This window comes from Triturus cristatus, chromosome 5_2, assembly GCF_964204655.1.
Source record: "Triturus cristatus chromosome 5_2, aTriCri1.1, whole genome shotgun sequence".
Classification (NCBI taxonomy): Eukaryota; Metazoa; Chordata; class Amphibia; order Caudata; family Salamandridae; genus Triturus; species Triturus cristatus.
In genome coordinates this window covers 697,546,949-697,563,816 of record NC_140588.1, presented here as the reverse complement: position 1 = coordinate 697,563,816, position 16,868 = coordinate 697,546,949, and the positions used below count along the sequence as shown (strand labels likewise).

The following is a 16,868-nucleotide window of genomic DNA, read 5'->3' as shown; positions in this document are numbered from 1 at the left end:
ACTATCATGTGGTCAATACAATGAGCTACATTTATTAACTAAAAAGGTAGGCAATGCGACTTACTTTCCTTCCCTGTTTTGCATCAGCAATTCTAAGTTATATTTGTATAATAAATCATTATGGGTGTTTCCATAGTTATCATGAGGAAAGTGACAACATGGTTTGCCTTGGATGTCAGTGAAACCCCAAACTTTAGCTTGTGAGAATTTGCATTGTTGTAAGTTAAATAAAGTCCGCCGCCCAGACCAGCATATACTCCATTTTTTGGCCAGCTCCGAAAGTCTCCAATTCTCTATCTAGATCTTCTACAACCTTGTTCCTTTGATTGCTAAACACATTGTTGTAAAATGTTATCAGCACTAGTAATTGGGATGAATTTATCAGTAGAAGGATCAACTAGAAGTATGAGGAATTCATATTTGATTTCAACCCCTTTCCCTGTTATTGCTGTTTAAATTAATATTGCTCAGCCTCCCTTGGGCTGGCCATCGACTGATGGGAGTGCTGGGTTAACTATGGTCACAAACCCATTAATAGTAAAGGGCTGTGTCTGCCAGGTCTCTTGAAGAAACCATAGGAGTGCCTTGCCAACAAGATCTTCCCATTCCCTGTTATCTAGCTTACTTGTAATCCTAGCCACTTTCCAAGATTTTAGCACTAGAGCATCAGTATCATCATCCAATACCCTGGGCATATAATCGCTGTTTGGAGCAGATACTCTTAAGGTTAACTATGTCAAAAGAGTCGCTTTCCTGCATTGCAAAATTAGCTCTTTGCATTAGAACGCTGCTCTGAGAGGTTGAATGCAGAAAAGATCCCAGTGGTGAAAAAGAGCTTCTGTCCAATTATAGACTCTCCACACACCGACAGTTGTTGTTTGCTTGTGTAGGGACAAGTAGCAACTGGTGGAAGAGTGTGCTCCACTCACTCCTTTGGGCTTCTGATAACATAAGCTTCATCTAATCAAACATCCACCAGTATCCACTGCCGCTAATTTGCTGCGGATCTAAACTTCCATCATCACAATGTTCACTTACTCCACGAATGTTCGTAGGTGGCCACCAGATCACGCACAGTGCTCAACAAAACACAAATGAATACAAAATGAAATAAAAATGCAGAGGATTCTACCTATGAAGGCATCAGGAAGTCGGTAAATGTCAGCGCTTGGTGGAGGCTTCTGCACCTTCCATATCAAATCCACCAGATTAGTTGCTATGGAAACCAATGTCCTGCCAGACTCTGCCATCTCCGAAGAGTAACTCTCCCAGTTATCTGTAATTAGGAAGCATGTGAATCAGAACATGATTATGCACTAAATAACGCACCATTGTTTCATTACTTTGCAACCACTGCATTGTCTTTTCTAGATTTACTATGTTCGCCAATGACAATGGTGTCCTTTTTGAGAGATGTCTGGTGAGACCGTCTATCTCAATGTGAGTCGAATCCAACTTCTTTGTAACTATAGTAAACTGTAGCTCGAACTGCACATAATCAGGATATTCCACGTCATCGAATGACCTTAGAGGTGCAAGTTCAGATGCTGAGTGTACGTGTAACAGTACTCTAAGGTGGATTTCGGAATCTTCTTTACATGCATTTGTTGGCATTGAAATTCATATAATAAAAGTATGGAAGATGAAACATGCAAATTCAAAATATGTACATTTCCTAGATACAGCATTATAACCCAATCACTGTGAGCATTAGTAGGTATAGAAATTAGAAATAGAAACCTATATCAGTTCTTTTAAAAGGTTTTGTGGAAAGGTAGAAAGTGTGTGTCAATACAGTGGCCTAATATGAAAAATGAAACTTAGGGGCTCGATTCTCAAAGCCATTTGCACAGATAGGTTTAACGTTGGTGTAGGAATGGCTTGCTTGTGAGCATAAAAATCCACTTGCGGTATTCTCAAAACTGTGATTTGCAACCATAAAAATACTTTTTTATGCATATTTGTTATGGAAGTAAACATGCTGTGAGTAGGTACTGGGTTTTACAGGGTGGGGATGACCTGGGAAGTTTTACACAGCCACAATCGAGCACGTTTATGGATCGATGCAAAGTTTCCCCGGCCAGTTGCTATAGACTTGGTGAGATATTTACAGTTATAAGTTGAAATATCAAAGCCAAATAAATAAGCTGACATAAATATAGTGTCCTATATTACAAAAGTGTCGTCACATTGGGTGCACATATTACATTAATTCCATCTCTGCACAATAATTTTGTAAACAATATTTAGGACACTATATTTTATGTCAGCTCATATTTTGTCCATTATGGTGTAGTACAATATCAATATTTACTCTTGTCGAGAGCCGGAGTAAATCCTAGTGCAAGGTAGGGATGGGAAGGGAACACATCAAATATTGCCGGTAGTGTTGTGGAAACAGTTTCTACATGAGACAAACTTTTTAATGTGAAATTGCCCCATATTGTTGCAATCACATGTTTAAATGTACACTGTAAGAAATTGAGTTACTGGTTGAGGGGGACTAAACCCTTCTCAAGCTCCAACCAAAATCCTTGTCAGGGTGAATTCGCAAGCAACCCCAAATTAACCTGTGCCCAACCTTGTGGTAGCTTGGCACATAGCAGTTAGGCGTAACTTAGAGACAATGAGTTAAGTATTTATGCAGCACTTCAAATAATAATAAAGTGAAAACACAACTCAAGAAAAATCCAACACCAATTTAGAAAAATAGAGTGGATTTTAAAAATTAAATCAAGAACAAAATGTCAAAACTGCAATCAGTAGAACGGGAGATATACAAGTTTAAAGAGCTCATTGAAAATTACACCAAAAAGAGAAGCGATGTCCTTGCAAGGAGATGCATCATGTAGCGGCTGTTCCAATAGTCTGGGTTAGGCGAGGCGAAGTCAGTGTATGGAGATGCATTGGCTCTAATGGGCTGCGGTGGGTAATGCAAAGTTTTTGCATCGGGCATATCCATGCAGAAGTGGCGATTTGTCAGTTCTAAGGGCAATTCGTCGAGCAGAAAAGGCAGTGCGCCGGTTCTGCGGGAGATGCACTACGCCACTGAGGAGATGTGTCAGTTTGGCTGGATCCACAGATGGGCTGGCAGAGCATGTTCAGGCCCATTTCTAAGTGTCTAATTCGGGAATGACAAATGCAAAAACAACAATTGATGGACAGAATGCAGAACAATGTCATACATTCACCCCAGTACAGAGATCTGGGCCTAAATCCATCGTTTTTTTGCTCACCATGCCGTTCCAGTTTGAACCCAGCCATATGCAAATCAGTCTTGACCCTGTGCCTCATGGGTACAGTCCCACCCGAACTGCCAAGCCAGGTCCTCCCTAGACTGGAAACAAGCATCCTAGGACTGGTTTCGGGGTTTCACCCCTCTTCAGCCAGGATAGCTTGATTCCAGTGGCATGGAGAGCACGGGACCCACGTCTGGGCATACCCTTCCCACTCGGGGTGACAAATGCAAAAACAACAATTAATGGACAGAATGCAGAACAATGTCATACATTCACCCCAGTACAGAGATCTGGGCCTAAATTCATCGTTTTTTTGCTCACCATGCCGTTCCAGTTTGAACCCAGCCATATGCAAATCAGTCTTGACCCTGTGCCTCATGGGTACAGTCCCGCCCGAACTGCCAAGCCAGGTCCTCCCTAGACTGGAAACAAGCATCCTGGGACCGGTTTCGGGGTTTCACCCCTCTTCAGCCAGGATAGCTTGATTCCAGTGGCATGGAGAGCACGGGACCCACGTCTGGGCATACCCTTCCCACTCGGGGTGACAAATACAAAAACAACAATTGATGGACAGAATGCAGACCAATGTCATACATTCACCCCAGCACAGAGATCTGGGCCTAAATCCATCGTTTTTTTGCTCACCATGCCGTTCCAGTTTGAACCCAGCCATATGCAAATCAGTCTTGACCCTGTGCCTCATGGGTACAGTCCCGCCCGAACTGCCAAGCCAGGTCCTCCCTAGACTGGAAACAAGCATCCTAGGACCGGTTTCGGGGTTTCAGCCCTCTTCAGCCAGGATAGCTTGATTTCAGTGGCATGGAGAGCACGGGACCCACGTCTGGGCATACCCTTCCCACTCGGGGTGACAAATGCAAAAACAACAATTGATGGACAGAATGCAGAACAATGTCATACATTCACCCCAGTACAGAGATCTGGGCCTAAATCCATCGTTTTTTTGCTCACCATGCCGTTCCAGTTTGAACCCAGCCATATGCAAATCAGTCTTGACCCTGTGCCTCATGGGTACAGTCCCGCCCGAACTGACAAGCCAGGTCCTCCCTAGACTGGAAACAAGCATCCTAGGACCGGTTTCGGGGTTTCACCCCTCTTCAGCCAGGATAGCTTGATTCCAGTGGCATGGAGAGCACGGGACCCACGTCTGGGCATACCCTTCCCACTCGGGGTGACAAATGCAAAAACAACAATTGATGGACAGAATGCAGAACAATGTCATACATTCACCCCAGTACAGAGATCTGGGCCTAAATCCATCATTTTTTTGCTCACCATGCCGTTCCAGTTTGAACCCAGCCATATGCAAATCAGTCTTGACCCTGTGCCTCATGGGTACAGTCCCGCCCGAACTGCCAAGCCAGGTCCTCCCTAGACTGGAAACAAGCATCCTAGGACCGGTTTCGGGGTTTCACCCCTCTTCAGCCAGGATAGCTTGATTCCAGTGGCATGGAGAGCACGGGACCCACGTCTGGGCATACCCTTCCCACTCGGGGTGACAAATGCAAAAACAACAATTGATGGACAGAATGCAGAACAATGTCATACATTCACCCCAGTACAGAGATCTGGGCCTAAATCCATCGTTTTTTTGCTCACCATGCCGTTCCAGTTTGAACCCAGCCATATGCAAATCAGTCTTGATCCTGTGCCTCATGGGTACAGTCCCGCCCGAACTGCCAAGCCAGGTCCTCCCTAGACTGGAAACAAGCATCCTAGGACCGGTTTTGGGGTTTCACCCCTCTTCAGCCAGGATAGCTTGATTCCAGTGGCATGGAGAGCACGGGACCCACGTCTGGGCATACCCTTCCCACTCTGGGTGACAAATGCAAAAACAACAATTGATGGACAGAATGCAGAACAATGTCATACATTCACCCCAGTACAGAGATCTGGGCCTAAATCCATCGTTTTTTTGCTCACCATGCCGTTCCAGTTTGAACCCAGCCATATGCAAATCAGTCTTGACCCTGTGCCTCATGGGTACAGTCCCGCCCGAACTGCCAAGCCAGGTCCTCCCTAGACTGGAAACAAGCATCCTAGGACCGGTTTCGGGGTTTCACCCCTCTTCAGCCAGGATAGCTTGATTCCAGTGGCATGGAGAGCACGGGACCCACTTCTGGGCATACCCTTCCCACTCGGGGTGACAAATGCAAAAACAACAATTGATGGACAGAATGCAGAACAATGTCATACATTCACCCCAGTACAGAGATCTGGGCCTAAATCCATCGTTTTTTTGCTCACCATGCCGTTCCAGTTTGAACCCAGCCATATGCAAATCAGTCTTGACCCTGTGCCTCATGGGTACAGTCCCGCCTGAACTGCCAAGCCAGGTCCTCCCTAGACTGGAAACAAGCATCCTAGGACCGGTTTCGGGGTTTCACCCCTCTTCAGCCAGGATAGCTTGATTCCAGTGGCATGGAGAGCACGGGACCCACGTCTGGGCATACCCTTCCCACTCGGGGTGACAAATGCAAAAACAACAATTGATGGACAGAATGCAGAACAATGTCATACATTCACCCCAGTACAGAGATCTGGGCCTAAATCCATCGTTTTTTTGCTCACCATGCCGTTCCAGTTTGAACCCAGCCATATGCAAATCAGTCTTGACCCTGTGCCTCATGGGTACAGTCCCGCCCGAACTGCCAAGCCAGGTCCTCCCTAGACTGGAAACAAGCATCCTAGGACCGGTTTCGGGGTTTCACCCCTCTTCAGCCAGGATAGCTTGATTCCAGTGGCATGGAGAGCACGGGACCCACGTCTGGGCATACCCTTCCAACTCGGGGTGACAAATGCAAAAACAACAGTTGATGGACAGAATGCAGAACAATGTCATACATTCACCCTAGTACAGAGATCTGGGCCTAAATCCATCGTTTTTTTGCTCACCATGCCGTTCCAGTTTGAACCCAGCCATATGCAAATCAGTCTTGACCCTGTGCCTCATGGGTACAGTCCCGCCCGAACTGCCAAGCCAGGTCCTCCCTAGACTGGAAACAAGCATCCTAGGACCGGTTTCGGGGTTTCACCCCTCTTCAGCCAGGATAGCTTGATTCCAGTGGCATCATTCGGGAATGGCATCACTTGAGAGGGCAGGACTCTCAGATGGCAGAGTCCAGGTGACGGGTTTAAGGTTGTTGGAAGCCTGTTCTGTCCCCGAACTATCTGATCAGGAGGACAGCCAACAAGCCCTTGGAGTCACTCTGTGGTCCTGGTTTCAAAGATACAAGTCCAGTCCTTCTCACCCAGGGAAGAAGGCAGCAGATCACCACAGCAGGAGAGCATTCCTTGCAAGCAGTAGTCCAGCAGAGTAGCACCAAAGGCCGCCCCGCCAATGCCCAGACAGCACCTAGCACCGGAACACCTTGTCAAATTGCCCCCTAGCCTTGCCAAACATTCAAGTACTCAAAGGAGGAGCTTCTTTCCGTTAATAACTCAGGTAAGGAAGCACTGTGCTCCACGTTTGACTTTAACTCTGCCCTTAGTTAAGAACCCTTAATCTGTAACAACTGCAGTGTCTCATTAGATAATAAAAGCTCCGGAGCTTGCTCATTAGACAGCCCAAATAAGAACACACTCAGTGCCATAGGTATAGGTACAAGAGGGAAATATCATGTGCGCTTTCTTTAAACAAAAACAAACACAAATTCACTGTTTTTATTGAGAGCCTCTCTCTCGAGATAGCATTTGTCACTAAAACTTGGGATGTCCAGTAACCGGGCCCTGATTAGTAGCCACGATACCAGCAGGCTACTCTATATTCAGATTGGACTGCTTACTTAAACATGGTGGAGGCTTAGCAGTTATATATCGCAATTGCTTGGAGGCTACATTTCAGCTGGTTACCTTATTAGATTGCAAAGCATTTACCTTTAGATTTGAGCCATCTAAGAATTCCTCAATTAATGGCATGCTAATTTATTGGGCCCATGGTCCCAGACCCAACTTTGTGCTAACAATGAGCTCACTCATGGAATCATGCCTATATTTAATAGCACTGTATCAGGGTGTTAGATCTGTCAGCCTTAGTGTCATCTTCCCCTAAACATTTTGCCTGCATGCCTCCAATTTTGCTGAATTCTGATTGTTGACCTTAGGACTCTGAGTACGTTATCACTGCCAACCAGTGCTAAAGTGCATTGGATCCTCCCCTAAAACATGATTTGATGAACTTATCCACAATTGGCATATTTAATGTATCTTTAAGTCCCTGGTAGAGTGCCCTACATGTGCCCAGGACCTGTAAGTTAAATGCTACTAGTGGGCCAGCAACACTGATTGTGCCACCCACACAAGTAGCACTTTACACGTGTCTTAGGCCTGCCACTGCAGAGCCCATGTGTGCAGTTTACACTGCCATGTCGACTTGGCATTTAAAACCCCATGCCAAGCCCTAAACTTCCCTTTTATTACATATGTCATCCCTAAGGTAGGACCATGGTGACTTGGGCAGGGTGCTATGTAAGCAAAAGGTAGCACATGCACTTTTAAATTTTGCATGTCCTGGTAGTGAAAAACACCATAATTCGTTTTTCACTATTGGGAGGCCTACCCCTCTCATAGGTTAACATTCAGAATTTCCTTCACTAATACACTTTAATTCCTGATTGAGAAGGAGTAGATCTGTCGTGTTTCATCTCACTGGAATAGTGATGATAAATCTTTTTTTACTGGCAAAGTTGAATTTATCATTCCCCCTTTAAAAATGCCACCTTTAGAAATATAGCATTTTTCTGCTCTGAGCCCTGTGTGCCTGCATCCTGTCTACAATAGTTGTCTGGGGTGTGTAACATCTGGACTTTGTGCATTCCCTCTAGAAAACCACACACAAAGGGAGCTTATGTGTGACTGAGTGGCCATCCACATACTGGTGGGTCATCATGGGCAGGATGGGAGGGAGGAGCTGACACACCTGAATAGGCTGTGTCCTGTCCCCACATAAAGGGCTGCATACCTCCCCTGGAGTGAGTCTGGAGCCAGAGCTGGGAGGGAGGACCTCGGTTCAATTCTAAGGCACAACTGGATATAAGTACTGGGTCTCAGACCACACCAAATCAGTACACTACTGGACCTGTGAAGAACTCTCCCAGGAGGAAGGACTGCCACTCTGCTGGACTGCTGCTCTGGAAGAACTGCTTTTCTGCTGTGCTGCTTCCTGCCTGCTACCCTCTGCACAGCTGAGGAAGGCCTGGATCCATCTCACTTGAACCCAGAGTGACTCCAAGGGCATGCTGGCTTGCCCCCTGTTCTAAGTCTCACGGACATCAGCGACTTCTTATCAATATGCAACAGCACCTGGACTATGCTTGCTACAAGCCTGGCCCTACCAAGTGGTGCCAATCCAGTCCTGGGCCTTTGGAAGTGGGCATAAAGTGCTGCAACTGTCAAAATCTGTGCATTAATGACTTTGCACTGATCAGAACTGGCACATCTCCCTCAATGCATCGCCACTGCTGCACGGACCACCGACATCACCTTTCTTTATCTTACGCGGGCAGGTGGTGAAATATGGGGTTTGTCGTAAGCCCAGTAATTAACCCTTAGACCTTCCCTTTTTATGCCGGGCTGATACACATATTGGTTCCGGCTCCAAGCACTCCTGGTTTGTTTCGTGATGTGATGATTGTAACTTCCTTACCCCGGTATATAGCAATGATCTGTATCATCAGTCTCTACCATGATATATAAGGTATACATTGTTCCACTGAGGGTGATACATGGGCGGGTGGTGACACCATAGAGACCCAAAAATACACTCACCCCCACCCCCATTCGAGTAACTACCTTAGTTGAAACACTTAATATACAATGAGCGATTATATTACTTTTCACCCTTGGCTAATATCTTAAGCTTGTTTATTGTAACATGTTTGTGATTCTAGTCACATACTTGACATTTTTTTTTTCTTCATAGTTTTATATAGCGTGGACTTGAACCGAAGGTATCAGAGCTCTTTACATGAGCACCAGGACACTTTTGTTTGTTTTCGGGGAGATTAAGTGATTTGCCCAGTATCACAGGATGTTGAGCGCCATTGCCGAGACTCAAACCCGGTTCCCCAGATTTGAGATTGACCGCCCCAGCCCGTTAGGCCGCATCCTCTCCCCAATATATCACCCGGAAGATATATCACCAGGAATCTATGCTTTACCTTCTTATAAGTTTAAGAAGGCTAGTAATCCTTTCACCTTCCTTCTCCTGTTGATTGGACAGGCTCCCAATATGCAGACTACGTTGACATCTTGATAAAAGAGTACGTTCTGGACCTCTTAGTCTAGTCTTTTTTATACACAATGAATGCCATATTGAGTACTCAAGGGACTACTAACTACCTCTCATCCCTTATGCATCTTTCAGGACGGTGATTTTTTCTGAGACACATGCCAGGTTGAAGTGAGATTTCTTTCCTGACCCCAACGGGTAAGCCTTAATAATTTTCCAAACACCCGGACGCTCCACTCGTCCTTCGGATTTACAGCGGCCATTCTCCCGCCCACACAGATATTGGATCTCTGCTCCCCTGGATAGCTCTACCCCCGCACCCAGGTCGTGATTGCCGCCGGATCCTTAGAAACCCTGCCGGAATCGCCACATGCTTGCTAGATGAGAGTGTGTAGAGCGCATTATTCAATTTGCTGCTTGCCATACTGCGTACTACTGGTCTTTTTAAAACTGCCCGTTTTGTATTTTGGTTAAACGTTGCTTTGTATTTTCCCCTGATTTTATTGGGAGCCTTTCTATCTGCCCTCTTACTCGCACGATAAAACGCTTATCTCACCGCTGTTGGGCGGATCCCTTCCCCGGATAAGTCGGAGCCTGTCGGCCACATTGGGTGTACTTTGGGACGCCTGGCGGCGCCATCTTGGACATCTGACGTTCTAGTCATCACAAGGACGCTAGACGTCTTCATAAGGGGGGTAAATTAGGCGGACAGCCTTGCTAGGTGAGAGTGTGTAGAGCGCATTCTTCAATTTGCTGCTTGCCATACTGCGTACTACTGGTCTTTTTAAAACTGCCCGTTTTGTATTTTGGTTAAACGTTGCTTTGTATTTTCCCCTGATTTTATTGGGAGCCCTTCTATCTGCCCTCTTACTCGCACGATAAAACGCTTATCTCACCGCTGTTGGGCGGATCCCTTCCCCGGATAAGTCAGAGCCTGTCGGCCACATTGGGTGTACTTTGGGACGCCTGGCGGCGCCATCTTGGACATCTGACGTTCTAGTCGTCACAAGGACGCTAGACGTCGACATAAGGGGGTCATGCTGACGCGCAGCGGACTCGCGCAGCGGGGTCGCCGGATTTTCGCTGGGGTTACGCCTGAGTCAAGGGAATGATATTCAACTCAGAAAGGGCTTCCTAGTTAATGCTAGGTTTCTTATTAAAAACAATGTGGCTTTTCATGAGTTTGTGACCGCGAGGAAACCTTCTTGGGTTTTCGTTACTGAAACCTGGGCGTCGGACTCTGCGGGTCATGATTTACGGTTGGCTATCCCTGATGGCTATGCTTTGCAGAGACTCGATAGAACAAGATGTAGGGGAGGTGGGCTGGCTATTCTCTATGAAACTTTCCTTACTTGTAGTATTAAAGCCCTGTCCAAATCTTCAGACTCCTTTGAGGCCTTGTACTTCTGTATTTCTTGCTTCCCATCTGTATCTTTTACAGGTGTTCTTATTTATAGACCACCTGGACCTAGATCTAATTTTGGTTCTGAGCTGCTTAGAATTTGGGAACCGTACTTTGGTAAGCCCCATCTGACCATTCTCGGAGATCAAAATTTTCACTTGGATGATTTTGGTTCCAACGATACACTTTCCCTGGTTGACTCGCTGGACGCGTGTGGCTTTAGCCAGTTGGTAAGGAGTCCAACTCATCGAGCGGGACATATTTTAGATGGGGTGTTCTCCAACGACCCGAGGCTGTCAGTCGGTCCCCCTTTACGGCTGATTTGGTCCGACCATCTGGCAGTGCTCTTAGAACTAGCAATTCCCCTTGCAGGGGCGCCTAAATTGAGCTCCACCAATAGAGTTCCTAAAAGGTGCTACAAGAATATTACTAACGAATCTCTTATTCCTTTCATAGCGGCTATCTCTCATTCCTCTACCAAGGAAGCTGGTGAGGCTGCACAGAAGCTCGCTAATTCCATCTCTAGAGTGGTGGATGTGTTAGCCCCCACTTCCCTTCGGTATGCAGCAAGACGTAAACCTTCTGCTCCGTGGTTCTCTGAGCCACTAAGGCTTTTGAGGCAGGGCGTTAGGAGACAGGAAAGGAAATGGCGGAAATTCTGGAACCCCAGGGAAAGAGAGATATATAAACATCTGCTGCGAGATTATAAGGCCAGGGTGATAAAGGTAAAGCAGGAGTTCTTCTCTAATCTTACCTCATCCCTTTCGTCATCTAAGGAACTTTTTAAGATCGTGGATTCCCTCTGTTCTCTTCAAGTGCCTGATCCTGTGGTAGGGTCGCAAGAGCTGTGCAATAAAATCTCGGAGTTCTTCCATAATAAAATCGAGGACATCTACCATGCCCTGGAATCACAGAGGAGCACTTTGGGAATTCATCCTCCCTCGGCCTTGGAAAAAATGGGGTCGTGGAATAGAGATCCGTTTAAGACCCTTACCCATTTTCCTCCGCTGTCCCTTGAGGAGCTTGAGCTTTTGCTGAAAAAGACAAAATCAGCCTCTCCTCTGAACCCTTGTCCCCTGAAAGTGTTGAAATCATGTCAGGATACGTTACTACCTCCTTTGTTGGAGGTGATGAACGATGCCATGGCACAGGGGACCTTTCCAGTAACCTGGAAAAAGGCGATAGTGAGGCCCTTGCTTAAGAAGCCCACCTTGGACCCAGAAATACTGAAAAACTTCCGTCCGATATCTCTGCTGCCCGCTCCAGCTAAAATGCTCGAATCCCACCTGAATTTTCATCTGTCGGCCTTTCTGGACTCCTCTGGCTATCTGGACAACTCCCAACATGGTTTCAGAAAATTCCATAGTACGGAGTCGGCACTTACTATGGTGGTGAATAACATCCGACTGAAGGTGGATCAAGGTCAGACCACACTTCTGGTCCTATTGGATCTTACGGCAGCTTTCGATACCCTGTCTCCCTCAACTTTAACATCTCGTTTGAGGGAGTTAGGAGTAGCGGGCCCGGCCTTGAGCCTTCTGTGCTCTTTTTTAGAGCTAAGAGAGCTGAGGGTCAAGCTTGGAGAGTTCCTCTCCCCTGCTAAATCCCTGGAATGTGGGGTCCCACAGGGGTCGGCCTTGAGTCCGACCCTGTTCAATATCTATGTGGCCCCACTTGCTAGGCTTGTGAAATCTCAGGGGATGGAAGTGGTGTCATACGCCGATGATACCCAAATTATGGTGTCCTTAGCTCATTCGGCCTGCACCTCCGCTCTCAACTTCAGGAACTGCATGCAAGCAGTCGCAGAATGGATGATTCAAAATTCCCTGAAGTTGAACGGCGAAAAAACAGAGGTGCTGATTTTTGGGAATAATCAGGATATCTGGTCCAATGAGTGGTGGCCCCCATCTTTGGGAAATTGCCCTATGCCATCTTGTTCGGCTAGGAATCTCGGCGTTATATTTGACACCTCACTGAATATGACTCTACAGGTTAATAGAACGTTGGCCACCTCTTGGGGGGTTATCAAGATTCTGAGGAGAATTGTTCACTATCTCTCCCCTCAGGCTCGTAAGCAGGCGGTAGTTGCTCTTGTGGGTTCAAGATTGGACTACTGTAATGCTTTGTATGCTGATATCAACAAGGGTCTCATCTCTCGCCTCCAGGTGGTACAGAATGCCGCAGCAAGATTTGTTATCGCCGCACCAATTCTGTCCTCGGCTACTTTAGCCAGAAAAAGTCTGCACTGACTTCTAATCCAGCAGAGGATTTCTTTTAAACTCCTGTGCTTAGTGTTTGGAGCCCTATTCTCCGGATCCTCTAACGCACTAGGTTCTTTGCTAACCTTCTATACTCCGAGCAGGAGCCTGCGTTCCTCTGAGAAGAATCTTTTGGTAGTTCCCCGGGTAAAGAAAGTCAGATGGGGTGGTAGAGCTTTCTCCAATTTGGCTCCCCGTTTATGGAAGGCCCTTCCTGCAGAAATTAAGGCCCAACCGTCACTAGACCAGTTTAAAAAAGCGCTCAAAACATGGTGTTTTATTAAGGCCTACCAGTAAGCAAGTCTATTTTATCTATCTAGCTTTTGGTTAGGTGCCTTGATGCCCATTGGGTTGAGTTGCGCTTTATAAATCTGTTTTCATTTCATTCCAGGTTACGATTTGATCACCTACTAAGTTTCCACACCAGATCATTGTCTGATCTCCCACTGGTTTATATCCTTGCCCCTGGATCCTTTGGAACCCTGTCTGAATCGACCCATGCTAACCCTTCAGGTTACGAATTCTTGATCAACCCCTGTGTTTCCCCTTGTGTTTCCACGCCAGATCATCCACTGATCTCTGACAGTGGAATCTCAGTGATCTTCCACCTCGCTGGACCTTTAAGGCCACCCAGCAAGACTCGTTTCTCTGTAGTACTTCCCATCAGCACTACTATGAAATTAGTGACCGTTGTACTGATGATGACCTGGAATTGTGCAGGTTGAAACACCGTCGACTACCCAGCACAGAACTTCGGCACTGTTGTGGTCAATCAATTCAGCCTGAATTGAAATACTGGCATGTACATATTTGTATCATTGACTACATAATTGTCCTCCCAAATTATCACCAGTTGAGACATTGTTGCTTTGGTACATACACCACCCGGTCTCACCTGGGTTAACGGGTTTACTCCTGTACTTTGTTTTTTAATTATTTTATAAGCCTGGAGCTGTAATGAAATGACGGAATTTCTAACATATAGCTTTGGCATAAATGCAAATTTGCATGGACTTAATGGAGCCACTACTACTGTCCTATACTTTGACCTAGATTTAGAGCAAATTTGACAAAATCTTTATGTACACATTTCTTTAGGGACCGCCAGTGAATCCCTTCGAAATTCAGACTAACGAAGGATCACTGGATGGTTTTGCATCATTTATAGTTATTTTTCACTTTTATTTGTTACAATCTATTGAGCAGCAGCACTAGTTAGTACTGAAGAAAGCTACTGCACCTCGCTGAGATGGTGACAAGACTGAAACATGCCGACCATACTCTGACGCTAACTGCGGGTATATGCTCCTCCAGCAAGTGCCCTGTTTTTAATCCTGGCCCATGGATGCACGAATAAAGGGATATTACGTACCCTGGAGATAGTTTTATTCTCACACATTTTAACTTTGTGCTGCTGTCCCCACTAACCTTGAGCTCTCATTGTGGTATTTAGTATACCTTTCTCCATACAAAACATCCCTGAGCTCCTCTCTCTCAGCGAGGGGGTTGTAGCATGTGCTGTGACTAGGCATCACGGCAGAAGGAGAATCCTAATGATGAAGCATGCCATCTTAGGTGGGTGAGGGATTTTGTCCTTTTAAAGGGATACCCCCACGAGGGCTAGGTCACTCCTTATGACAGTTCCTCTTGTTCCATAGATTTGAGGGTTTCTTGCTTGTAACATATACTTTGGGTGGGGAGCTAACCCTTGCAGGTCTTTAAGACTCCTTGGACCCCAAACCCCCTTTTCTCTGTGTGATAAATTATTGGTAAAAATGCCATCAAGAGTGTGGCTGGCTAAATGAGTGGTAGTATGGACCATTTGTGCAAGGCCAAAGCTCAAAATGTTATCAGTTAACTGTTCAATATCTTGATCAGCAAATGCCACTAACCTTGAGCTCTCATTGTAGTATTTAGTATACCTTTCTCCATACAAATCATCCCTAAGCTCCTACCCCTCAGTGAGGGGGTTGTAGCCAGCGCTGTGACTAGGCATCACGGCACTGGGAGAATCTCAATGATGAAGCATGCCACCTTAGGTGGGTGAGGGATTTTGTTGTTTTAAAGGGATACCCCCATGCAGCTAGGTCACTCCTTATGACAGTTCCTCTTGTTCCATAGACCCAAGGGTTTCTTGCTTGTGATATATTTTTACCAATAATCCAGCTCTCACATTTGTGTCCTCTCTACATCTGAGATGATCAGACCATAAAGCAATAGTTTTCTCCATGGAGATTCCTAATAAAGTAGCACTGGGTACTGACCCCTCCCAAACTGTTAAATCACGAGTTAGGCACAAAATTGATGGAAATAAGTTTCAGGAACTTCTGTGATACCCAACCATTTCTGGTTAATGACGTGGACATAGCAACCTCAAACTATACCAAATGGATAAGTAAAGCAGTGGATTGGCTGGCCACTTTAAAAACCCATATAGGTAAACCATCAGCCGCTTGATGATCGGTCAACCTAAGATAACAAAAACAAATTTGTAGAAGACAGGAATAAAAATGGAGGAAAAACTATAGGCCTCACGAAAGAGACAAGTATAAGAGGTGCGTAAACAATATAAAGCTATGTATATGACTGAAAAGTCTACCTAGTATACTGAAAAAATCAAAACCGCTAAACGTTCTCCTAATGAACACTTTAAGATGGTCAATACACTCGTAAACTTCAACAACAAAAATACATCTGGCCTTAACCAATCCTTCTGTGACAAATTGACTGATGATTTTCAACCTAAAGTTATTGAAGTTTGTCTCCTCCTTTAAGCAAGCGGAATTATCTGACCCTATATCAGAATGCCCTTTTGTAGTATTCAGGACTTTTAATGATTTTACCCCTTTGACAGTAGAGTTGGTAACAAAACTAATTGACTTAACTAAATCTTACACCCCCCCCCAGATCCCTGCCCTCCTAGAATCCACTACCTTGTTCCAGAAACAATAGCATTACACTTCACCCAGGTTTTAAACAGTATGTTTAAATTAGGACAATTTCCAAGACCTTGGAAAAAGGCTTCTGTTTTACCGTTCATAAAGAAACCTTTGTTCCACCCACACAAAGTAATGAGCAACTATCCCATTTCTCGGCTTCCAGTTCCTAGCTAAAATAGAGGAAAAGTTTATGAATATTGAACTATCCTCATTTCTTAATAGTAATCATCTGTTAGATTCATCTCAGTTTGGCTTTAGAGGCAATCACAGTACTGCGCTGATTGTGGCAATGGAAGAGGTCAGAGCGATAGTAGATCACAGTGGTAATGCTGCACTTATCCTCCCAGATTTGTATGCGTTGTTTGACACTGTCAATCACAAAGTGCTATTGGCCATCTTGAGATCATAGGGATTAGGGACTCGAATAGCGTTAAACATCGCAAATCCAGCTTAGTGCGATTTGGAATATCGCCACCTATCGCAGGTTTACATCGCCGTGTTAGCGGCATATTTACAATGCCTTGCTCACAGGCGATGTACAAACCTGCTATAGACGGCGATATTCATCATTAGCGTGTGAAATCAAGCGATGATTTAACACGCTAATGAAAAGCTTGATAATAGGGGAGTGTGGACGTAACCAAAGAATCCACCTCCCATTCAAAACATGCCTTAGTCAAGTTTTGACCAGGCGTAAGGATCCGGCGTAAACCACGGTTAGCGCGGCTTACATCATCGCTTCGTGGTTCCAGGGCCACGTTGTAAATAACGTGATGTCCTGTT

The 16,868-nt window shown here is 45.6% G+C and overlaps 1 protein-coding gene across 2 annotated transcripts in view; it reads right to left on the bottom strand.

Moving 5' to 3' along the window:
• The window catches only part of LOC146829142 (xaa-Pro aminopeptidase 2-like), a 565,756-nt gene that overhangs the window by 388,391 nt on the left and 160,497 nt on the right, over positions 1 to 16,868 (bottom strand). For both annotated transcript variants that reach the window (XM_085607766.1, XM_085607767.1), the window contains one exon: positions 1,133 to 1,276. In XM_085607766.1, coding sequence (XP_085463892.1) covers positions 1,133 to 1,276 — 144 coding nt within the window. The remainder of the gene's footprint in view (positions 1 to 1,132; positions 1,277 to 16,868) is intronic.